Source organism: Pelophylax lessonae (genome assembly GCF_965119305.1).
Source record: "Pelophylax lessonae genome assembly, chromosome: 1".
In the NCBI taxonomy this organism is placed as follows: domain Eukaryota; kingdom Metazoa; phylum Chordata; class Amphibia; order Anura; family Ranidae; genus Pelophylax; species Pelophylax lessonae.
In genome coordinates, this window is record NC_138768.1 from 450,739,516 (window position 1) to 450,765,790 (window position 26,275).

At 41.2% G+C, this 26,275-nt stretch overlaps 1 protein-coding gene across 1 annotated transcript in view; it reads right to left on the reverse strand.

Moving 5' to 3' along the window:
• YJEFN3 (YjeF N-terminal domain containing 3) overlaps positions 1 to 25,903 on the reverse strand; it is a 251,439-nt gene extending 225,536 nt beyond the window's left edge. Inside the window, exon 1 of the mRNA XM_082268216.1 lies at positions 25,715 to 25,903. Within this exon, the coding sequence (XP_082124342.1) occupies positions 25,715 to 25,770 (56 nt within the window). The 5' untranslated portion in view covers positions 25,771 to 25,903. The remainder of the gene's footprint in view (positions 1 to 25,714) is intronic.
• Positions 25,904 to 26,275: the final 372 nt, after the last annotated feature.

Consider the following 26,275-nt stretch of genomic DNA (forward strand, 5'->3'; position numbering starts at 1 on the left):
ATGTATTGATACACACCGTACTCATAATTATTTATTTTAAGATATTTTCGACATTGATTGATTTAATACATTTGCACTTTTATCACCTAATTATTTAAAAATATATATTTTATATTTATTACGCGGAGCACTTTGATAGTAAGAATTGTACACATCACTGCCATCAACCCAAATAGAAATTCATTAGAGCCTATCCCTGAAGCGCACCACTACCCTTAGAATTGGGTGACTGAACATGTCGCCCGTCATAGAGGTAAGCGGGCGGCGCGGCGGGGGCTCGTTGTAAGGTAAGTATTTCATAATGAGCTAGTATGCGATGCATACTAGCTCATTATGTGTTTCTCTTTCAGGGTGAGAAAAAAAAAATGGGTTTACAACCTCTTTAAGCACTAGCACTTATAATTAGCATACATTTGCTTTAGCCTTTTTTTGTTTTATATTAATTTCACTACCATCCCATATTTATTCACCACCACCATTTTCTTCTCATCATACAATTTTTTTTTTCTCGTCATACAATTTTTTCACAGATATTGCGCCTAATTTATTTTCCTTACTTGCCACATAGCTTTTGCTATGGTTCAGCGGCTGCATTTCTGGTGATTAATTGTTTTTACACATAAGCTTCCTAGGAGCTGGTTTCCCCATTTGATTTATTAAATAATGTTTTTTGTTGCTTGAATTCGCATTGTAGAGATTTTCCAGAGAGTCTAACTTTCCATCCCCCAAAAAAATGTAACAAATTGCAGCTGTGGTGGCTGCATTTGTTTTTTCCAGTATTTTTTCCCCTTTATTTTCACCTGCTGATCCTGCCATCAACACACTTCCTTTCTTAGGGTGGGTATACTCACTCAGCACATTATATCTATGGAGAAACAACATTGTCACCCCTGAACAAGGCTATGGAATACTGCTTGAATCCTCAGAGACAGCTGGTAACCATGCAATGAAGAGAGCTCAGTTAACAAGATTTCTGGCAGAATCAACTATTTGTTTTTTTAACTTGAACAGCTTTAACAAATGGCTTTTAATGGTATATTTAACAGACCAATGGGACAAAATAAGAGAAGTTCATTATTAGGGTTTGCATGCTCTTTAGGGTTAAAACTAGTGTGGAAGATAGGGATAAGTGTTAGGACCAGTTAGAAATATGTATAAGCAGGGCTTTAGTAGTTATGCCCCTATCTGACACAATGAAGCCATCCCTGAAGTGCAGCTCCCCGTCCAAGAGCTGCAGGCTAGGTTCCAGTTAACAAATTCTATATACACTGTATTACCAAAAGTATTGGGATGCCTGCCTTTATATGCACATGAATTTTAATGGCATCCTATTCTTAGTCTGACGGATTCAATCATGAGTTGGCCCACCCTTTGCAGCTATAACAGCTTCAACTCTTCTGGGAAGACTGTCCACAAGGTTTAGGAGTGTGTCTATGGGAATATTTGACCATTCTTCCAGAAGCGCATTTGTGAGGTGACACACTTATGTGGACAAGAAGGCCTGGTTCGCAGTCTCTGCTCTAATTCATCCCAAAGGTGTTCTATCAGGTTGAGGTCTGGACGTGCATGCCAGTCATGTTCCTCCATCCCAAACTCACACATCCTTGTCTTTATTGACCTTGCTTTGTGCACTGGTCCACATCATTTGGTGGTGGAGGGATTATGGTGTGGGTTTTTTTTTTCAGGGGTTGGGCTTGGCCCCTTAGTTCCAGTAAAGGGTACTCTTAAGGCGTCAGCATACCAAGACATTATGGACAATTTCATGTTCCCAACTTTGTGGGAGGAGTTTGGAGATGGCCCCTTCCTGTTCCAACATGATTGCGCACCAGTGCGCAAAGTAAGGTCCATAAAGACATGGATGAGCGAGTTTGGGGTGGAGGAACTTGACTGACCTGCACAGAGTCCTGACCTCAACCCGATAGAACACCTTTGAAATTAATTATAGTGGAGACAGCAAGCCACGCCTTCTCATCCACATTAGTGCCTGACCTCACACATACGCTTCTGGAAGAATGGTCAAACATTTCCATGTACACACTCCTAAACCTTGTGGACAGCCTTCTCAGAAGAGTTGAAGCTGTTATAGCTGCAAAGGGTGGGCCAACTGGGATGCCATTAAAGTTCATGTGCATGTAAAGGCAGGCGTCCCAATACTTTGGTAATATAGTGTATTTCTATTACTTACAACTTAAACATGCAGTAGCTGTAAAGGGCCCCTCCTGCGACTAGCACCTGTCTTCTACCCCTATTTTCCATCTTATTCAAAATACATCTACTTTTAAATGTCTCATCTCTCAATGTTATAGGATGTTTCTTGTGGCCCACCTGGAGGACTATCAATGCAAAGTCATGGAGAAATGGGAAAGAGATGTCAGAACATTTGAGGAGGAACAATGGGAAAGTGTCTTAGAATCGGTCCATCTAAGCTACCTAAATGAGTTCCAGAGGCTTTCACAATTCTATAATATTTTACGGGTCCATTATACCGACAACAAATTGCATACTATGGGACTGCTTGATTCTCCTACTTGCTGTAAATGCAGTAGGGACCTGGGTAGTCTTATACATATGCTCTAGTGTTGTCTAAAACTTTAGGTATTGGACCACTCTTCTAGATGCCGTAAATATGGTATTCCAAGTAGACCTGCCCTTAGACCCCAAAATATGCTGACTAGGCATACTTGATAGTCCCCAATTTACAGATCACTCTAAGGCTGCCACAGGCAGAGCAATATTCCAAGCCAGAAATCCTATATTGCAGCACTGGAAGTTGGAACATTCGCCAACTCATTAGGAGTGGATTGACAGCATGGGTCACACATTTAGAAAAATTCATCGTTCAACATCTAGGGTGCGCCACAAAGTTTAATAAAGTATGGGACAACTGGGTAGCTGCACCAGGCTTATCCCCTATTCTCTAATCCCCTTATCTCTAATCGTGTAATAGAAAGACTCCTTAAGAGATTTGTTAAGTTGGAATTAATTAGTGTGGTACAATATGTATTGTTATGGATATGCCCGATTGATTTTATGTCGTATCCTGACATCTTTGTACAGTTTTTGCTCACTGAGATGTATACAAGCGGTCTCTAGTCACGTTTCCAATTTGAATGTATGCTCTGAATGACATTATGTTGTTTCAATAAACTTTTTCCTGATTTAAAAAAAAAAATCTGTAATAAGTGATGGGGAGTGAGAGCACTGAAAGCTTCATCACCAAAACCTTCTGTCCATGGCTTATAAGATTGTGTTATTGTACCACTGAAAAACAAGTTGGGAGCAGCTACAAATAGCTGGTAGGTGCCATGCAAGTCCTTAGTGAGCATGGTGCAACAGGGGATACTAAAAAAGTAGAGATATCCCACATGGAAGAAAAATATATTTAAAATATATTTTAAAAAAAACATTTTTAATTTATTTTTCCCAAATATATTGGAAATATATTTGAAATGCTACAATTTTGGCCATGGTCAATATACTTCTAAAATTTTTTCCCTAAATATATTGGAAATATATTTTTCTTCAATGTGGGATATGCCAGCAGAGCAACACTGATCAATGTTAAAGAGAGAAGAATACCTCATTACTGCACATCAGTCTCCATCAATCTATGTCTGCCATTTGACGGCTGACAGAATGTCTATGATCCCCCATAGGCCAACTTGATTGCAAAATTAAGTTATTGAAGATGACAACCTAGTTTGTAGGGCACATGGACCATAGGAAATGGGGATTCTTGTTTTTCTATCTTTCCTCATGGGTACATATTTAACAAAAAGCAGATATAAGCAGTAAACATACAACAGCCAAACAAAAAAAAAAACTGTGGCATTTTCTGGCAGCTGGACCAATGGAAGGTTAGCTGCTATTTGTTGCTGTACTGTAGACATTTCTGGATACTTTATATAGTCTTGCCTGCTTGGAAACATTATTCGGTTATATGCTACAAAATTAGATTATCTTTCACTTTATATTCAAGCTTTTCATAGATTTTTCAGAATTAAAAGATTTTTCTCTGAGCCAGCTGAAGGACCAGGGTTGACAGTAATTGCATATTTAGGCTTACACACAGAAGTATCTATGGATAGACCTCCTTATACACAAAAGTGACATAGAACAGGATTTTGTGGAGGATGGTAATGCAAACAACTATTTTTGCCTTTTTAAAAAATTAGTTGTGCAAAATAGATGCCAGAAACTAGTTTGGCAAATATATTCTACCTTAAGGCTGGGTTCACACTGGTGCGATGCGGGAATCCTTGCGAATCCTGTGCGGGTTCCTTCATCACACCTGAATCGCAGATGGTTCACACTGACATCTGCAAACTGCTGTGGGTGTCAATGTAACCTTAATGAAACCCCAGATCTGTTTGCAAAACACAGTGCGAACCGTGAAATGGTACAGGAATCTTTAAATAATTTTTTGTTAAACATATGTGTGTGTGTGTGATTCTTTCACGCACCTAGTATAAATATGCAGGTGCGTGTTGAGATACATATACGCACATTAATTGTTTTATGATCTATTTTGAGGTATATTACATCTGGCTTTTTTTTTGGGGGGGGGGGGGGCTTTTTCTACAGTGTTATGAATTTTATATTGCATAATATTTTATTTTTATTTTTATTATTCATTTTTATAATTGATATTTATATTTATTCACATGTTCTGATATGATAATCGAAGTTAGAATATGTCTTTATGGTTGCATATACTTGCTTCCTTTTAATTGCCCCTGATAATGGGTTATTTTCGGCCATTTCCCTTGAAGAATTGTTGAGGGGAGGAGCCACTACATTGTTATATAAGTGTAAGGGCAATTTTTAGGGGGTCGAGACCTGAAGAAGGAGGCCACGCCTCCGAAATGCGTTGTCCTTGGCAACCTCAGTGGTGTCATGCTTAGGGTCCCGATCGGGGATCTCCCCTCTGTGCATCCACATTGCCATCTACACTGAGCGGCTACTCGATCCGGCCCTGCAGAGGGTGTGCGGCGACGGCTGGAACGTGCGCAGGCGCACTACACACAGTCTTTCCGAGGCAGAAGGCTCACTCCGGATGTTACGATTGATATCCAGGATCTCCGCATGGACTGGTAAGGTTTGCTTTTACAGGAATCAGATGAACATCAATGCGATCCAATTTCAGTGTGGACCAAAAAAAGGGTCCTGAACCATTTTGGTCTGAATGTGATGCAAATTCAGCCATACAAAGTGTATGGCTGAATTCGCATTGCACAGACATCACATGTGATCCGCACAGCAATGCAGTGCGAATCACATGCAATTTCTGTGTTCGCACCAGTGTGAACCCAGCCTAAGCCATTATTTTTTCATATCCCAAAGTGAAGAAGTTACAGAATTAGTTTCTTTGTTTTGCCACCTAAGGTCTAGGTTCAGAACAACAGCAATTTACAATTCATAGGGCTGAACACTGGTTTATACCTGGTTATGTTTGGTGGATATTGATGTAGCTGGCTGATGACAGAATTGAGTGGAAGACAATGGGGGGGTTAGTAATGCTGCTGCACCACTTTTCTGGCGTTAATCCCTCTTGATATTATATTGCACCAATTTCTTGAAGCATTTGCGACACTTTTAGCTTTGTCAGTGACTCGAAAAAGCGACACCTAACCTTTTAAATTTTTACATTTTGGCACAATGAATGCACCAAAGTCAAAATGAAATACCAACAGTTCATATCTTTTGAAAAACAAAAGTGCCATTAGACACTAACTCAAGCGCTCACAATGGACTGCTGGAAGGAATTATTCATGAATATGGAGTGGCTGCAAAAAGGTTGCGAGGGATAAGCAACTGTTAACTCTTAAAATAGCAGTAAAAAGGTTGCAGAGGATTAGCAACTGTCATAGAGTTTCTTAAAAATGGAAAACACAAGTTCCAGTGTATGATCCGCAGCTCTTGATATAAAAGATCTGGGGAAGATCCACAGAGCATTGTGGTCAACACTACCCAGGCCACTGTCTCCCCCTAATCTGTGCTGTGACAGTCTGTGGATTCCCCCTCACCTCCTCCACTGTGGTCCAAGACATCCATGTAAGTTTTAGCTAATGCTTAATAAATAAACTTTAAGAATTCATGGTCCAGCGCCTTGGTCACTTGTTTGCAAATCTCATATCCAATTAAGACCTATTCTCTTTTGGCATAAAGAGAGAGAAACTACCGCTGACAGATTTTGCCAAAGCATCCCGTGTGCATTCTAAAAGTGGTGCATCATGGGCCAAATTACAGTATAAGCTCTAGACAGGAACATGAATGTTGTCCAATGTACAATTCCGAACACACGTTCCTGAAAAAATGGCTGTGTGAAGGCGGGTGGCGTAGTGATCATCGGCTGGAACTGAAGACAGAGCGAGAAAATGTCACCAGCACACCATGGATCTCCAGAATGGGTCCAAAGCTTTATTCAGCAATCACATTATTAAAGCAGAAGCAACATTTTGGAGCTTTGCAGGACCGCATCGTCACATGCCTGATGAAGGGGTCCTGCAAGGCTCCGAAACATTGCTTCTGCTGTAATATAGTGATCGCTGAATAAAGCTTTGGACCCATTCTAGAGATCTATGGTGTGCAGGTACTTGAATTTGGTGCATGCTGCACCACTTTTAGAATGTATGAAGGACACTAACAAAATCTGTCTGTGCCAGTCTTCATGAATCCAGGGAATGTGTGGTATGCCTGGAGGTGAAAAGCTGCTGGAAGACAAGCTAGAAGTATACCACTAGAAAGTGTGAAATTAGTATTGCAGAGAGTGATTTTAATATACCCTTCAAATTTCTAGAAGGAGGACTATAATTGTGATTGTCATTTTACATTACATCACTGCAAAAATATCATGTCATGCCGGCAGAGCCAAATAGATGCTACCCGTGACAGTGCCATAACATCAAAGTCATAACCATGGTGCTATATCCACATTTACAGTGCCTTAAAAAGTATTCATACCCCTTGAGATTTTCAATGTTACAACCAAATCGTAAATGTATTTTAATAGGATTTTATGTGATAGACCAACACAAAGTTGCACATAATTGTGAAATGGAAGGAAACTGATAAATGGTTTTCAAAAATGTTTACAAATAAATATCTGAAAAGTGTGATGTGCATTTGTATTCAGACCCCTTTACTTTGATATCCCTAACTAAAATCTAGTGGAACCAATTGCCTTTAGAAGTCACCTATTTAGTAAATATAGTCCACCTGTGTGTAATTTAATCTCAGTATAAAAACAGTTGTTCCATGAAGCCCTCAGAGGTTTGTTTGAGAACCTAAGGCTGGCCATACACTATACAATTTTCTTATTCAATTTCCTTTAGATTTACCTTAAACTATGTAGTGCAAGGGCCTACCTGACTGCATACAAATTGAAAGTGTTTAGGTTTGACCCTATATTACATGGTTTTGGTGAATCTAAAGGAAAGTTGAACAAGAAAATTGTATAGTGTATGGCTAGCCTTAGTGAACAAATAGCGTCATGAAGGCAAAGGAACACACCAGACAGGTCAGGATAAAGTTATGGAGAATTTTAAAAGCAGGTTTATGTTATAAAAACATATCCCAAGCTTTGAACATCAATCCATCATCTGAAAATGGAAAGAGTATGGCACAACTGCAATCCTATTAAGACATGGCCGCCCACCTAAACTTACAGGCTGGGCAAGGAGAGTATTTATCAGAGAAGCAGCCAGGAGGTCCATGGTAACTCTGGAGGAGCTGCAGAGAACCACAGCTGAGGTGGGAGAATCTGCACACAGGACAACTATTAGTTGTGCACTCCACAAATCTGGCCTTTATAGAAGAGTGGCAAGAAGAAAGCCATTGTTGAAAGAAAGCCATAAGAAGTCCCATTTGCAATTTGCGAGAAGCCATGTGGGGGACACAGCAAACATGTGGAAGTAGATGTTCAGGTGTTCTGGTCAGATAAGATCAAAATTTTACTTTTTGGCCTAAAAGCAAAACTCCACGTGTGCCGAGAAAATTAACACTGCACATCACCCTGAGCACACCATCCCCACCGTGAAACATGGTGGTGGCAGCATCATGCTGTGGGGTTGCTTTTCATCAGCAGGGAGAGGGAAGCTGGTCAGACTTGAAGGGAAGATGCCTGGAGCAATACAAAGCAATCTTAGAAGAAAACTTGTCTGAAAAAGACTTGAGACTGGGGCAGAGGTTCACCTTCAAGCAGGACAACACCCCTAAACATACAGCCAGAGCTACAATGGAATGGTTTAGATCAAAGCATATTCATGTGTTAGAATGGCTGAGTCAAAGTCCAGACCTAAATCCAATTGAGAATCTGTGGCAAAACTTGAAAATTGCTGTTCACAGACACTCTCCATCCAATCTGACAGAGCTTGAGCTATTTTGCAAAAAGACTGTGGCAACAATTTCACTCTCTAGATGTGCAAAGCTGGAAGAAACATACCCAAAAAGACTTACAGCTGTAATTGCAGCGAAAGATGGATCTACAAAGTATTGACTCAGGGGGGCTGAATACAAATGCACGCCACACTTTTCAGATATTTATTTGTAAAACATTTTGAAAACCATTTATAATTTTTCTTCCACTTCACAATTCCAGTATGTGCCACTATGTGTTATTCTATCAAATAAAATCCAATTAAAATACATTTACGTTCTTGGTTGTAACATGACAAAATGTGGAAAGTTTCAATGGGTATGAATAATTTTTTCAAGGCACTGTTTATGACATGAACTTTGAGCAGAAACTGATCAATATGAATAAAACAAGATCCACAACCACAGAGCCCCTGTTGTAAGATACCAGTATCAATGCATATAATCAGAGCTAGGTCTCCCTCATGTGTGCCTCCTGCTCTGCTTATTTGCATCTACCCTGTGCAATAGTCTAGGATATAATGTGTATCTGCAATCAAACCAAGTAGAAGAAATTATCTAGGAAATTACATGCCTGGTACCATACTGATGAGCAAGAGGCTTACTCCCAAATTGCTGATTAGGAAATGGACATTGCGATTTGACAGTTGCCATATTGTCAGGGCTAAATTTAGATATTATGCATCTATTTATAATAAGTTCAAATCCTTGTATTGTGTCATTATTTTATTTTAAAAAAATGCTACAATGTACTGTTGGAGGAAAAAGACCCTCTACTACTTTTTATTCACAGCAATTCTTTGGCCGTACAGATGAACAAACAAGAAAGAATAATTTTTTTTTCTTTTTTTCTTTTTCCTAAAGATAAATTCCTGGTAAGGATTTTATTGTATAATTACATTGGTCCAGCTTGTATCAATGTAGGTATACATATTTCATAACTCTGAGACTGCTGTGAAAGCTGAGAATCATAGTTTGTGCCAATGTCTTCCAGGTGCTGCCCTTCTGCGTATTAAAAATGGGGTTATTTGCTAAAGCAAGGCTGGCGTCTACCTTATTCTTTGTATTTTTTTTAGTGAATTGTAATTGGAGATTATGACATCACTGTCTGGCCTCTCCACCTCCTCCAATCACAGAATGCCTTGTATTCATTGAAAAAATACAAGGTGCTCTGTGAATGGAGGCCACGCCGAGCAGGACAAAGAGGACCACTGCGATCACTGTAGTAATGCTGAATATTACAATGATTCTCTGCTTCCACAGTGGTCCCACAGGTATGGAATATACTGTATATACTTAATTCGGTCCAAGCTGGAACAAGTAACTATGCAATAAAAACCATACATGGAGTTAAGCTTTAAAATGTAGTGAGTCTTCTGACTCCTCTCGGCATCTCCTGCATCCCCTATGTCCTAAAGCCACTTAAAGTTCAGAGGCTGCCAGAAGAAACAAAGCAAGTGGAAATTATTACAGTCTTTAACCACTGTACCCCCGCTCACATTGCTGCTACTGCGGCAATGTGGCTCGCTATCGTCCAGCGACGTAGATCAACGTCGCTGGACTCCTCCCCTTGTGGGCGGCACGCGCGCGCCGCCGGAGGCTCACTCCCGCTGTTTTCAGTCACAGCGGGAGTCGGGCCAGGGGAGGAGCAGTGGTGATCACTGCCGCTCTTCCCCGATCGTCGGGGAATCGAGTGTGGAGATCCGCCCGCTTGTGTAAACAAAGCGGGCGGATCTCCTAAGTGACAGGCAGGGTCAGATTGCAGGGTTCAGCATAGTTGAACCTGCGATCTGTCCCTGTGTCACTCAGTCACCTCCCCCCACACATATCAGTAAGCACCAGGCATACATTAACCCCTCCCTCTCCAATAAAATTAACCCCTTCCCTGCCAGTGTAATTTTTACAGTAACAGTGCATATTTATAGCACTGATTACTGTAGTAATGTCACTGGTACCCCCAAAAGTGTCAAAAATGTCAGTCAAGGGTCCGATCTGTCCGCCGCAATGTCGCAGTCCCACAAAAAAAAGTCGCAGATCGCCGCCATTACTCGTTAAAAAAAAACACCAAAAATGACAGAAATCTTTCCCTTAGTTAGTAAACGCAATAACTTTTGCGCAAACCAATCAAAATACGCTTATTGTGATTTTTTTTACCAAAAATATGTAGCAGAAAACAAATTGGCCAAAAATGATAAAAAATTTAGATTTTTACATTTTTTGGGGGGGGAATTTCATATAAAAAAATGTGAAAAATATTGTTATTTTTTCAAAACGTTCTCTCTTTTTTTGTTTATAGCGCAAAAAGTAAAAATCGCACAGGTGATCAAATACCACCAAAAGAAAGCTCAGTTTGTGGGAAAAAAAGGACGTAATTTTCGTTTGGGTAGGGCATTGCATGACTGCACAATTGTCAGTTAAATTCGCACAGTGCCGAATCGCAAAAAGTGGCCTGGACGTAAGACAGCAAAATCCTCCGGTGGTAAAGTGGTTAAAAAAGATTTATCACCAGAAGAACATAAAGCTTTTTAAACCTCCCAGGTGATCAGGTTAGCAAAACACTTGCCCACATCTAAATTCATGCAGGGGCTACTGAGCTGTAGTGTTGGAATACTAACCCTAAAAACCTTTTCACACGAGGGCGCATGAAAACTGCCCATAAAACGCTGAGCACTTTTGCAGTGCTTTTGCTGCGCTTTTCAGGTGCTTTTAAGGCACTTTGGAGGTGTTAGTGGTGCACTTTTTTAAGGACACGTGACCCAAAACCTGCTTCAAGGACCATTTTGAGGCGCTTTGGAAGTGCTTTTTAGGCGCGTTCCATTCATTTCAATGAAGAGGGCCGTTTTTGAGGCACTTATTTAAGGCTCCAAACGGTGTTGTGCAAAAGAACAAACAACAAAAGATTCCTCTTAATCCAGCGCTGGGGGGGTGATGGCTACAAACCACTTGAGCTATACTTCGGAAAAAATGCCTATGGCACGGTTTGTGATTAAAAGATTTATTGTGAAATCAAAGTCAAAGGATTCCAAGAATGGAAAGGGTTGAAATATGGCTGACAGACAATCAATTTTAAACATCATACTTGATTATAAACCTCGATCTCGCCCAAACCTCAGAAGGCTGACAACGTGTTTCAGACGTGGCCTTTATGATTTGATAAAGGGGAATGCCCGATCATTTTCATGATTACAGCCTGCTGACAGCCTTCCATCTGCTCTACCACCGCATCTGCGTTCCATCCCAAGCCTCGTTGTGGTGAGTCAGTCCAACATCGCTCTGTGTTGGTAACGTCATATCCAGTGCGCCGCCCGTCTACACCAGCTGCACCATCCGTCAGTTTGGGTCCTCTGCCCGGTCTGTTGGGAGCCTCCCAACATCACTGACCCTTACGGGTTATCCCTTCCATTGGGTGGATGCCCATGTGACATTTGGCACCTACACACCTTTTGGCCCTGATATGCCTGAGTCTGCCTGCTGAGGTTTGGGTGAGATGGAGGTTTAATATGTAGCAAGGTATCCAGGCCTGTGGCCTGATGTGGGTATGCCATTAGAACCAGTACTCTCTCCAGCCCATGTGAGCTGCGGCCCTGGGTGTGACAACTGAAGTAGCGACAACTCCGGCATCTTTGTTTGTGGTTTTTTATTTGATTTAAAGGGGATGGGAGAAGGGAATGAGTGGGATACTCCTTGCAGCTCCAACTAATTACACATGGGACTTTGTTACTGAAAAATGCCCGTTGGCACTACCTTGATGCCAGCCGGCGCCAGCCAACACTCACTGACTCTGAGAACTCTCTGTGTAGCTGAAGAAGTGTTGAATCCCCGACCTATAGTCCTGTAGATCCAAGACTAAGCTGTAGAACTCCTGACACTGCTGTGCTGTGGAAGTCACTAAATACTGTCCCCTGCTTGGTACAGCTTGATGTAGTATATTGTAGAACTCTGTGTAACTGTCGCTTCACTGACACTCTCTGTACAATTCAGGGCCCAGACTGCCGGTACCCCCTTTACAACTTCAGGGTCCTCTACCTAGGCACCCCCTTTACAGTTAGCTGACACTGGATCCCAGAACCTCTTACGGAGCGGTCCCTTCTAACACTTCAGGCGAACCCCAGGGGCAATCCTCAGTACTCATGACCTGTGTAGGCTTTCCTGGGACTGGACCCCTCTCTCTCTCCGCAGGCTCTCGGCACACCGGATCCCCTCAGCTCAACTCAGCACTCTCTGGATACTCAGGCGACACCCCGAGACATCCACCTTCCTCAGACAGTCAGACAGGAGGAGAGACAGCCGCACTCTCCTTCCTGGGACTCTGCTTCCACCAAAGACAACCTGTCACGCACTTCCCCCCAAACTTATACCCACTCCCAGAATCCTTTGCAGCCTAATCTGCCTTCTGGGGTAGTTACAAGCTGGGATGTGTCCCCTTATTGGGCTTCCCACACTGCCCTATGAGAAGCCTCTCACAGGAGCCAGTGGGGATACTTCTCCCCTCAGCAGGCACATCTGAAAGTCCTGACACCCTACCTAACAAATCACAGCCCTGCTGTTAGGCAGACAAGGCCCACTATATATTTTACCTAGCAACTACCTGTAGGGTGCTACAAATATTAAGCATGATGTTTAACATTGATTGTCTGTCAGCCATATTTTTAAACCTTTCCATTTTTGGAATCCTTTGACTCTGATTTTACAATAAATATTTTTATCACAAACCGTGGCATAGACATTTTTATAACTTTTCCGAGGTATGCCTCAGGTGGTTTGTAGCCATCCACCCCGCGTGCTGGTTTAAGAGGAATCTTTTGTTGTTTTTTCTTGGAAAACTAACCCTGCCCACCCATCTAGTCATCTGACAACAAAGATTAACAGAGATGGGCTTCTGAGTGACAGCTCAAGAGGAGGGAGGAGTGAGAGGCAGTGAATGCAGAGCCCACGCAGCCCATGCACCCTTCCTCCTAAGCTGCCAGTCATTACTCAGCCGTGCTGTCTACTAATTTCTGCTGTTTAATATTCACAGAGTCTGGACCTGCAGCCTGCTATTCAGGGCACCAAGAGTGGAAACTCTGTCAGCTTGTGTTGCGAATGATTACAGCTCAGTGGCGGCTGGTGCTCAACATTTGGGGGGTGGCAAACAAACCTGGCCCCCTCACTCACACTACCACCCCCCTCCGCCGCAGTCGACGGACAGGAAGGCAGCGATCAGTGGCTTTACCTTAGGAGGCTGATGACGAGGTAGTGCTGGATCCGGGGTAGGGCTCCTGGAAGCCTAAAGAGGCTGTTGCTGCCCCTCCACCTGCTGCTACTCGCTCCCGCTTCCCGAGAAAAGACCTGGGCTGCTGCTTCTCCTCTCCGCCAAACAGAAGTAGGTCCTGAGACCCAAATGGCCAGAGAGTCTTAGGACTAATTGGCCGGGAGGAGAAGCAGGAAGACATTAGCGAATAATAAGTTGCTAAAGTCACACAACTGGGTGGGCTCAGAGAGCAATGCTCTGCGACCCAAGCCCACCTTTTTTTAAGCCAATTAGAGCCTCAGGTTCTAATCATGTACTTAAAAAAAAAAAAAAAACCCATTGAAATCCATGCGTCGGGCATCCAACATGTAGATTAGGGGCTGGGCGCATGGATTAGGGGGCGACGCCCCTAAGGAGTGGCCGCCACTGTTACAGCTGCAAAAAATGGTTTTCACTCACAAAAACACAGGCTGACAATAGCACACAGTGGCTACCACATTTTTCAGCGACAGCCTAGCATAGTACCTGGCTTGTGTTGTTGTTGATTGTGTTTTTGTAAATGGAAGCCCTTTTCTCTAGGTACAATAATTAGATACACAAGCTGACAGTTTCCACTGTCTCTCCTGAATAGTATGGAAAAAAAGATTTGTGGAAGATAGAGGATCCTCCACAGTAAAGAGATCAACAAAGGGCACCACTGGAATAGTATTCAAAAAATTCTATGTGGAAACTTTATTTAGGCACTTGTGCCAAAAGAATTGAAACATCATATACATGTGAAAAAATTTGGCACATCGATAACAATAAAAGGATTTAAAAACAAACAAACAAACAGTATGACATGGACACTCTTCCAACCAGATTAACTGCAAAAGGCTGGTATAAGATACACAGTGACCTGTGATGACATGTAAGGCTCGGTATTGCAGTCCCAAAATGCCAGTAGTCGATGACTAAAGACTAGAGCAGGTAAATCCAGCAGAAGTCCCAAATGTAAAAAACATCAAAGATGTGATTAGATTGCACTCAAAGGCCTCATTGAGGGAGAGCTGATGTTGGGATGGACTTAACCATAGATTGCAGGTGTTAGATGGCACAAGTAGAGGGGCAGAGAAGTCAGCCTTCAGATCAGCAGCAACATCCAATCAAGGCCATGAAAAGTGTAACAAATGTAAGCCAAGAAGTAGTAAATCTTCTAGTTTACCATGAAGGAGTTATGGATGCAGGAAAGGTCCGGGGGTATCTGTACCTCTATATCGACATGACCGGGTATGCCGGTATTGGCGTCCCTCATGCAGCGCTCTCCCTTCGTTTTCTCTCCGGGTACCTCCTGGTTAGAGGTCAGTACCATCGGGTACGGCCTGACGTCATGTCCGGTATAGTAGATAGGAGGCGGGGGCGCAAAGAGGAGGCAGCCGTGCGATAGTCCGGACGTCAAAGAGGTAACAAGTCCATGAACTGTGGGCAGATGACGCACCTGCTTTTTTTTTTTTTTCCATATCGTTGTTAAGCCTGATCAACGGTCACCCTGTGGAAGAGATTTACCCCTTGAGTGAATTCTCTACCCATACAGACTAAGGGCCGTATATGGGAACACCCTATATGCTTTTTCTATGCAGTGTAAACTAAAGAGGAAAAATGAGAAGACATGACACTGAAGAACTGAGAGGTGGTGCTGGCTGTAAATCTTCCCATGAGAATGCCAATATTTTCAAGCTTCAGGAGGGCTGGAGCTACAGCTAGCAATGACAGAAAGAAAGATTTATTTTATCTTCTACTATGTGCTATGCACACAGGGACCCTGAGAGACTTAACAAGCTTTTTTTTTCTTCTGGTGATATAGCTTCTTTAACCACTTTACGTCCACTGCATGGAACCGAATGGTTTGGCTCGCTTTTGCACTGCATGGTACCGCATGTTGGAACGATTTGGTACGGCACCGTACGGCGGCCCTTTTCCACTACATGGAACCGAACGGTACGGCTCGCTTAAACAGTACCACCTCAGTTGTGGTTCCAAGAGGGCTGTACCGGTACCATATCCCACAATCCTTTGCATGCAGCCTTGACTGTTTGTCACTACTAGCCACTGATTGGTCAGAGAATCGTTGTTATCCCACCCACTTTACTTTAGTGGAAAAGCAAACCGTACCAAACAGTACCGAACCGTTCCAACAACATACCATGCGATACCATGCAGTGGAAAACCAAGCAGAGCCAAGCAGGGCCGAGTGGAGCCGAGCCAGTACTTGCAGTGAAAAAGTGCCAATAGAGTGCCAGAGTACAGCAGTGATTGCTGGCCATGGTGAAAAGTAGGTATTGTCCTAAAGAATATGTGTCATTGTAACACCATGTAATGGATGTAACAAATAAGTACTTTATGCACTGAACAAGATAAAATTATAGGAACTCACATAAAAAAAAAAAACATTGGAAATAATAACATGTAATCAGCACAAATAATTCTTGGCATTCAGATCTTTTTAACAGATGAAAACAGCACATATCACAGTTTACATTCATTTAGCACTGACTTTCTTTGTAGCTATAGAATGCCTGACAGCTATTACTGTTAATATCTGAATGGGGCAGTACCTCCTCCAATGGTCACCAGCCAAAAATAAATGATTTGTACTGGCCTAAACGGAAAATTACCCCCCCCCCCCCCGCCCTCCTCTAAGTTTAGGGATAAGTTAGAGACTTACTGTATGTTTTGATCAATTCATTTTTTAGGTGTAGTACATTTATTTTTTGATGTATAGAGTGTATAGTACACAAGGTAAACGTTATTTGTGCTAAAAATCAATTTGCCAGTTTTCAAAAGCAAAAAAAACAAATGTATGGTTAAACTGTTCAGAGCAAAGTCACTCGGCGATCGTCGGTGCAGAGGGAGAAAGGCAGGCGGCTGATGTAAACAAGCCGCCTGTCATTCTCCCCTGTGTAGGAATGGTGATCATACGGTTCTACTATGTAGGACCGTTGATCACTGTTCCTACACTAGTAGCCATGTCCAATCACAGTAAAAAGCACGCCCCTAGGGACACACTTAACCCCTCCTTCCCCAATAAAGTTAACCCCTTCCCTGCCAGTGTCATTTTGCAGTAACAGTGCATATGTATAGCACTGATTACTGCAGTAATGTCACTGGTAACCCCAAAAGTGTCAAAAATGTCAGTCTAGGGTCCGATCTGTCCGCCGCAATGTCGCAGTACTGCAAAAAAAAATCGCAGATCACTGCCATTACTTGTTAACACCAAAAATGTTTTTTGCGATTTTTTTTACCAAACATATGTAGCAGAAAACAAATTGGCCAAAAATGTTAAAAAATTTTGATTTTTACATTTTTTTGGGGGAATTTCATATAAAAAAATGTGAAAAATATTGTTGTTTTTGCAAAATTTACGCTCTTTTTTTGTTTATAGCGCAAAAAGTAAAAATTGCACAGGTGATCAAATATCACCAAAAGAAAGCTCTGTTTGTGGGAAAAAAAGGACGTCAAATTTGTTTAGGTACAGCGTCGCACGACCGCGCAATTGTCAGTTAAATTCGCACAGTGCCGAATCGCAAAAAGTGGCCCAGACGTAAGACAGCAAAATCCTCCGGTGGTAAAGTGGTTAAAGTGGATCTTCACTGCATCGGAGTACCACAAACTAAAAACACTATTTATAATTTTCAAATACTATTTCATTTTTAATATTCAAAGCAAACTCCCCCATCCATCTATGTCTTTATTTTGGTGAGAAATCACTTTGAAAAACACCCCCTAGCATTTCTGGCTGTGGCCATCTTAAGTAAGGGCAAATGATTCATGCAGCATTTACTTTCTGCCCATAGCTCAAGTATTCATGCAGGAGAGTGTGCTTAGCTGGGGAAACCCCTTCTCCTCTCCTGCCCTGCTGAAGACTCCTGGGATGTATGACATAATTTGCCTAGGCAGGAAACCAGGAAGTAACTAAAGAAATGTAAATAAAAGTTTAAAACAATAAAATATTATATACTTTCCTATCTATTTACTAATGCTAGTAGCATGAGGATTAAAAATAATAAATGTTGATTGGGAGAGTGAAGTGCCTCTTTAAGTATTTGGATTTCAAGTATAGCTACTGCCACGGCGAAACAGTGAATGTAAAATAAGTATCGGTAACATATATTTTTTTTTTTTAGAAATCAGTGCAATAAAATCTCTCTGAATAGCTGAAGGAGCTGAAAAACTACTGTATGTACTGACTGCTAGTGCTTATGGTTCACAGGACTACAGCAACTTGGGGACAAACATGTTACGAACCTGGGCAATTCTGAGTATCAAATGAGACAACGCACAAGCAGAGGTTGTCAAAAAGCAGTGCATTCAGAAATATTTGCATCTCAATTTTTCCTAAAAAAGTCAACTTTTCCCTGGTCTACTTGTAGTCAAGAGGCTACTGGTCAATGAAGCCAGCCATTATAAAAGATGTTCGTAATTTCAGCTGCCTACATTTCTGGGTCTACCAGGTTACACTGAAGCTATCCTCTGTTTAAGCTTTTTTCATTATATACATTGCGGAGGTCTATGTCAAATTTTTAAATAATCTTAAATACAAGTGCATCGCACAACCTTAAAGTGGTTGTAAAGGCAATTTGTTTTATTGAAATTATAAAGAGATTATACTTACCTGCTTTGTACAATAATATTGCACAGAGCCGGTCCCTTACCTCTGCTTTGGCAGTCCCCCACCGGCGCTGTCCCCCTTTCTTTTTACAAGTGCCCCCATAGCAAGCCATGTGGTAAAGGCGACCTGTGCGAGCATGCTCCTGAGCCGGGCTGTGTGTGTTTATAGACACACACACAGTGCAGCTTAGCCACGCCCCTGCTCCCTTCTCACAGGATTTAACTGACAGCAGCAGGAGCAAATGGCTCTCACTGCTCCCAGTGTAGCCTGTGAAAAGAGAGGAGCTGCAGCCCAGACAGCATTGGATTGATAGACATAAGAGTTTGGACAGGGGAAATAGTGGGATGTTTTTTATCTTATTGCATGGAATGCATTAAAAATAGTTAGCCTTTAGAACCACTTTAATCTATATACCAAGATGTATTCTGGTGCATGGGCCATGGGGATGAAGTAAAAATGAAATGCGGACAATAGCCAGTACAACATAAAGTCCAATAAAGACATTTCTTTAACTTGTAGATGTTTGTCATACAAACAAAAAGAACCAATGTCATGTTTCAGGGGCATGCAGTCCCCTTTATAAAGGTTCCGTATATGCGCTTTGATGTCACCTTGATCAAGAGGACCTGTGTGCCCCTAATATGTCAGATTGGTTAGGTTTGTATGACATGAATCTCTAAGTAGAGGAGTTGGCCTTTTTTAGACTTCACAGTGTGCTGGTAAATCTCTGCATTTAGGTTTTTAAACACACTTAAGTACTTTTATATGATTTTGCTTTTTTTTAATGTTTGATGCACATGGGTAAAGGGAGTTTTACTGTATGCATGACTAACGATGATTGCAAACATGTATTGTTTAACATGAGCCACAGTTAAATGCCAATTTTTTCCTTTAACATAACATTTGTGCATATTTACTTAGAGCAAGCAAGAGAGTAACTGTAATGAGAAGCCAGAGGCAAAATTGGTTGTCTGTGCATGTATGGTAGTAGGATGTCCTACTCCACTATGCAATACACAGTGAATTATTTGCTGTTTGGTTCTACTTTTTTTAATTTAAAACAGAATGAAGTATGAAATAACAGATTTTCAGGGTCCAGTTATATGACAAAGGAATAACATCCATGACATTGTATTACATGAGCATCAAGGTAATCACCAAACATTGTGTATACTGTTACATGATGGGAACATTTCCTGTGACAACCAATGGGTACAAATGATCACATAATAGTTGCCTTTAAATAGTGTTGCATCAAATAGATAGATTGGAAAATTTTGCCTGAATCAACATTGTTTTCTGCTGATAGGGTAAGCAGACACTGCACATTTATGGGGAGTTCACTCAACATTTACCGTCCAGTGTAAATGATAGCTAAATATTGCATCTCCGTAGTATCCAACTGTTCTTAATGGAATGATCAGAAGCATTTGAATTTTTAACTGTTCAACTTTTGTAGGTCTGCTTTTCGCCACTTAATATATCACTTAAAAACGTATAATATTTAAACTAAGACCTGGTGCATATCAGTCTTTTTTAAGGATATGTTGAAACAAAGCGGCTGATGCGTGGTGTATCCAGGCTGGATCAATTCAGCGCTGATCTCGGAGCATCACACCGTTTTCCTTTTTTTTTTTTTTATAAAGAAATTTAGTGAAATATCACACAAACATCTCATACAGTGCAATTGCCCTTCATGCGGGGTGAGGCAGTGGATTGCATGCAGTACTTTTGTTCAGTGCATACTGCCTGCACACCACCGCAACACACTGGTGTGAACTAGGCAGATAAGGAGACAGGGGCTTCTGCCTTGTCGTACAGTGGGACTGGAATAGATGTCCAACGCAGTCCCACCACATCTGGTGTGAACATACCATAAAGCCTCATTCAAACTAATAGTTTTTTTCATTCAATCCTGCAGGGCTGAATAAAAAAAAACTGAAAGCTCAGGAGGAGCCGCTGCACTAACTATCAGATGTTAGTACATCGATCTCCACTGCTGTTCTATTGTGTTCTGACGGGGACGGCCCCCAGCTAGAACACTCCGGTCAGCGCTGTTAGCCATTGGATGAGAGCACTGATCAGGAGCTGATCTGCAGACCTTTTTTGGTCATGCCCCTTTGACAGAAGCTTGTTGTACACATGGGCTGAATATTCCATTCCATTAAACCAGCCGATGCTGCCCTACATTCGGCCTGTGTTTACTAGGCTTAAGGCTACATTCACATTGATGATTGGGGCTGGTGCGTATTGTAGCGGCAGGAATCTTCTGATTCCTGCTGCAACTCTTATCGGCTAGGTGTGGCTGCTGGCCCTATAATGACAGGTCGGCTCTCTACACAACCAGTGATTACCTGAGGTGATTGCACTCAAAGTGAGTGTGAAAGAGGACCTAGTTGATGGAGAGTGTGCTGTCTGAAGTAGTATGGGTTGAAATGTACATGGGTAAACGTAATACAAAGATTATCATTGGAGTTTGTTATAGACCCACTATCAATGAGGAGGTGGAGACTTCTGGCACAGATAGAAAGGGCTGAAAGGGCTGGGACAGTAATAATAATGGGGGATTTTAACTACTCAAACATTGACTGGAGTAATGGCACTGCTGGAACTGTTAAAGGGCAAAAATGTATAAACCTCTTACAAGACAATTTTATGGTGCAGTTTATTGAGGCCCCCACTAGAAATGATGCTCTGTTGGACCTGGTAATCTCAAACCATGCAGAGCTTATTAATAATGTTCATATAAAAGAACATCTGGGTAGCAGTAACAATAATATGATTACATTTAATCATAAATCATTTAAAACGCATACAGGAAATACAAAAACACTTAACTTTAAGAGATCAAATTTTCCAAGGATGAGGGCTGCTCTCCAGGATTTAGACTGGGAGGGAATATTGGCATCAATGAGCACAGAACAGAAATGGGAAATTTTCAAAAAGACTTTATGCAAACTTGCTGCAAAGTATATTCCCATGGGTAATACGGTTAAAAGACTAAAAAAATAAAAAACCTATGTGGCTCACGGCCAAAGTTAAAAAAAGCTATAAATAAAAAGGAAAGAGCTTTTAAAAAATATAAAAATGAAAGAACACTATCATTGTTTAATTGTTACAAAGAATATAACAGAATATGTAAAAGGAAATCAAGGATGCAAAAATTCAAAATTAATGACAGATTGCAAAAGATAGTAGGACAAACCCCAAAAAATTCTTCAAATATAATAATAGTAAAAAGGTTAGGTCTGAGCATGTAGGCCCTTTACAAAAAAATCAGGAGTGGTAGACAGGGGACAAAGAGAGGGCAAATTGATTAAATACTTTATTCAGCTCTGTGTATACAAAGGAGCATGGGGGAGCTCATGACCATAATGAGGATGGTATTGACACAGCCCCAAATGATCCACAATGGCTCAAAAGTGATATGGTCCAGAAATATTTTGACAGAATAAGGATGGATAAAGCGCCTGGACCAGATGGCATCCACCCACACATTCTAAAAGAATTGAGCGCTGTCATTTCAAAGCCTTTGTTTCTAATTTTTAGGGACTCGTTAAGGACTGGAATAGTACCACGTGGTGCCTATATTTAAAAAGGGATCAAAGTCTTTGCCAAGTAACTATAGACCTATTAGTCTACCTTCTATAGTCGGGAAGATACTGGAGAGTTTAAAAAAAGACCACATAGATGAGTTCTTGCTGGAAAAAATATTTTAAGCAACAGACAGCATGGATTCATGAAAGACAGAAGTTGTGAAACCTGATTTCTTTTTATGAGGAGGTAAGTAAAACCTTGGACAGAGGGGTGGCTGTGGACGTAATATACTTGGATTTTGCAAAAGCGTTTGACACAGTTCCCCACACACAGCTAATATGTAAGGTAAAGTCTACAGGCTTGGAAAGATCAGTTTGTAAATGGATAGAAAATTGGCTAAAAGATAGAATTCAGAGAGTGGTGGTTAATGATTCTTACTCTGAATGGTCTAAGGTTATCAGTGGTGTACCCCAAGGTTTAGTGTTGGGACCCTTACTTTTTAATATCTTTATAAATGATATAGGGTCTGGGATTAAAAGTAGCATTTCAGTCTTTGCAGATGACACCAAGCTTTGCAGTGGAATAACTTTTGTCTCCAATTTACAAGCTGACCTCAATGCACTTTACATTGGGCAACTATGTGGCAAATGAGATTTAATGTTGACAAATGTAAAGTTATGCACCTGGGGGGAAGAATATGCATGCATCATACATACTAGGTGGAGTAGAACTGGGGAATCCATAGCGGAGATGGATCTGGGTGTTCTGGTAGGTCATAAGCTTAATAATAGCATGCAATGCCAAGCTGCACTTTCCAAAGCAAGCAAAGTCCTTTCTTGTATTAACAGAGGCATGGACTCCAGAGAGAGAGATATCATTATGCCCCTGTACAAATCATTAGTAAGACCTCATCTTGAATATGCAGTTCCGTTTTGGGCACCAGTTCTAAATAAGGATATCGGGGAACTGGAGAAAGTGCAGAGAAGGGCGATCAAACTGATAAGAGGCATGGGGGAGCTCAGATATGAGAAAAGATTAGAGGAACTGAATTTATTCTCTCTTGAGAAGAGGAGATTAAGGGGGGATATGATCACCATGTATAAATACATAAGGGGTCCATATAGTGAACTTGGTGTTGAGTTGTTCACTTTAAGGTCAACAAAGAGGACAAGGGGCACTCTTTACGTCTACAGGAAAACAGATATCGGCTCCAAATACGGAAAGGTTTCTTCACCGTAAGAGCTGTGAAAATGTGGAATAGACTCCCTCCAGAGGTGGTTCTGGCCAACTCACTAGATTGCTTTAAAAAGGCCTGGATTCTTTCCTGGGTGTACTTAATATAAGTGGGTACTAATATTTATAGGTAAAGTTGATCCAGGGAATATCTGATTGCCTCTTGGGGGATCAGGAAGGAATTTTGTTTCCCCTGCTGTAGCAAATTGGATCATGCTTTGCTGGGGTTTTTTCACCTTCCTCTGGATCAACTGGGGGTATAGGATTGTGTATATGGGATTGTATGGCTGGGTTTTCATTACTGTTTGTTTGTTTTTTATTGGTTGAGCCAGATGAACTTGTGTCTTTTTTTAACCGGACTAACTATATAACTATAGAGCTGTGTGGGGATCCCAGAAAGCCTTAATAGTAGGTGTAGCCAACATCTTTGGGGAAAATTTTTAAACTAGGTTTGGTGCCTCAAGCCAAGGGGGTGGGATTTTCAGGGCTCATTGAAAACGATAGAGTAAAATATTGGTAGTTTATTGGAGAAAAAACATAAGTAATAAACAATACTTTGGTTGTGTGTATGGGTTATAGACCCATAAGTGGTGGTGAAGTCAGGTAAGAAAGAGTGACAAGGTGATGTGGTGACAAAAAATATCTCTCCGTCAGTCCTTGCTTTGCATACAGCATAGGGTCTGTTGAGGGAGGATATCGAGGATTCCCTTGGTATCCTCCCTCAAACCCATACACACAACCAAAGTATTGTTTATTACTTATGTTTTTTCTCCAATAAACTACCAATATTTTACTCTATCGTTTTCAATGGGCCCTGAAAATCCCACCCCCTTGGCTTGAGGCACCAAACCTTGTTTAAAAAAAAAAAAAAAAAGAAAAACTATGTAACTATATGCTGGCTGTGCAGACTGCCGCAAATACCTGCAGCCTCTGGCGACCTGTCATTATAGTGAACGGGGCTGGCAGCAGCACCTAGTTGCTAAGCGCTGCAAAAGGGATCTCTGATTCCTGATGCTACAATTCGTTCTGACCCTAATTACCAGTGTAAATGTATCATAACTTTTTGAACAGCAACAACAAGATTGTAAAAGGGAGGGACAACCCTGTGAGCCAATCGACTCTGCTGCATGGATACATGCTGAGGGAAGCAGAGAGATAACTTTATCAATATGCTGCTTCGCCCGCATTGGCAAATGACATGCTGGTGTTGAAAGGTACTACTAAGCTTAAGTAAAGAAATGTGAGGGCGCCAACCTGACTGTCTTGTCTGGCAGGGTTGTGTAAATCTTGGGACTAACCAGACAAGATTACTGAAAGGAAATACTGTATACTGTATGTATATAAGAGATTACTGCTAAATATGTATCCCAGCTGTTTTTAGCTGTTTGCCTGGAGATACTTTTTGAGCCATTTGTATGTTAATCCTCTTAATTTATAGTTGATATAAATTATCTTTTTGTCTGGTTAAAAAACAGAAGAGGGATTACTGAAACCAAACTGGGGCATTTTTAAACCATGTTTAAAACAGAAGAGGGAAAAAAGCTCTTATAATTACACTATATTATCCCACAAATTACATTCTGAACAGTGATCATTCACTAGAAGTCCTCCAAAAGATCTTTTCACCAAGGAGCTGACATAAATTTCCAATCCCAATTATTGGAAACCTGTCAGAATATCTTTAACCTGTCACAGCCAGAAGAGTTTCTAGTCTTGTGGTGGAACAGATCCCTACAGCGTTACGCACAGCAGGCACATTTCTTCAAAACTAGCACCTTCCCCAGATATTTATCAATGGCATCCTCCTCTTCTAGATGGGAGCCTCAGTTATGACAGGTGACAGCCAATCTAAGAGGCTACCTTATAAAAATAACAAGGGTTTTTTCGTCATTCTTTGGTGCCAATTAAAGTTTATGCTGTGTTCTTTGTTCTGTTGTCCAGTTATCATGTCAGTACATCAAAACCAACCCTACAAGATAATTAGCAAATAACTTCCATTACAGTAGAAAAGGATAAGTCCTTCCAACAAAATATTTTTGAGTTATCAACGAATCCTCGTGGGATGTATCTTCATCTAGTTTCTTATATATTCTAAGGACGTCATCTGTAAGATTCCCACATTCCCCCTGACAAGAGTACCTGGCACAAGTTGGTTTACATTATCTCTTACTCCGTGTATTTTGGGGAGAGCTGTGACAAGTGGTAGGCGTAAAATGGATTCATTTCTACTAAAGAAAAGTTGATCATTACGCTAAAGCCCGAAAGAGTCACAGCCGAGTTGACACAAAAGCTCTGCAATCATTTCCCAGATCATCTCAGTATGAACTCCCCGAGTGCACGGCTCAATTATTTATTTCCATGACACTTGTATAGTAATTGTGGTATTGTTCCCTTCGCCACGACAGCTCAGCATGACGATGATACTTAATGCTTTTGAATTTAAACAGTAGAAAAACATTATTAAATACAACGCAGAGGAAACATGTTGGCCAGAACAAAAGCTATGGGATCTATGTGTATTTCAGATGCAAAAGAATCATACGTTGATTGGTAAATATATTACATAAAGTCAACAGTACTGTTCTAGAACGTATTCTATACCCACACCCTATTTCCTAGCTTCCAGCAGCCAACCTTTCCTAGATTTCAGAATAATAAAATATTAAGATGGCAGATGGCAATTGCCTTACCTGATATATCGTAAAGGCTCTTGTCCATCCTTGGTTTCAAACCCTGAGTTGCTCATTTTCCTGCTTTGTGGCTATCCTCGGTGTCTCTCTGGCTCTAGCTGTACACAGCTGAGTGTCTCTGTGTGCCTGTGAGTGGGGAGACAAACCAGCCAGTCAGCAGCTAGCGGCAGTGTATGAATTCCATCGGATTGGATCTTCTTTGCAGGTACCCAGTCTTCATCATTATTTAACCCCCTCAGAAAAAAAAAATCTCTGACTCTTCCATGCCTTCTGCAGTAAGCCTTCAGCAGTTTAATACGAATATGTGATATGCTACAACTGGTCATAGACAAAATAAGAATAACGAATGCCTCAAAAGCTGACAGATGGATCATTAACTTTTGGAGCTGGAATACGTTGTTTGGCACTATACAGAGTAATGGCAACATACTGGGTTCTCTTTAATATTCATAAATGTAGTGGACCTGCCGACATCAGATAATGTAAATGGGAACCCCCCGCTGAAGACTGCATACAGCTTGAAAAATATTTGCTTTCTTTGCCAATTGAGCATTGATGGAT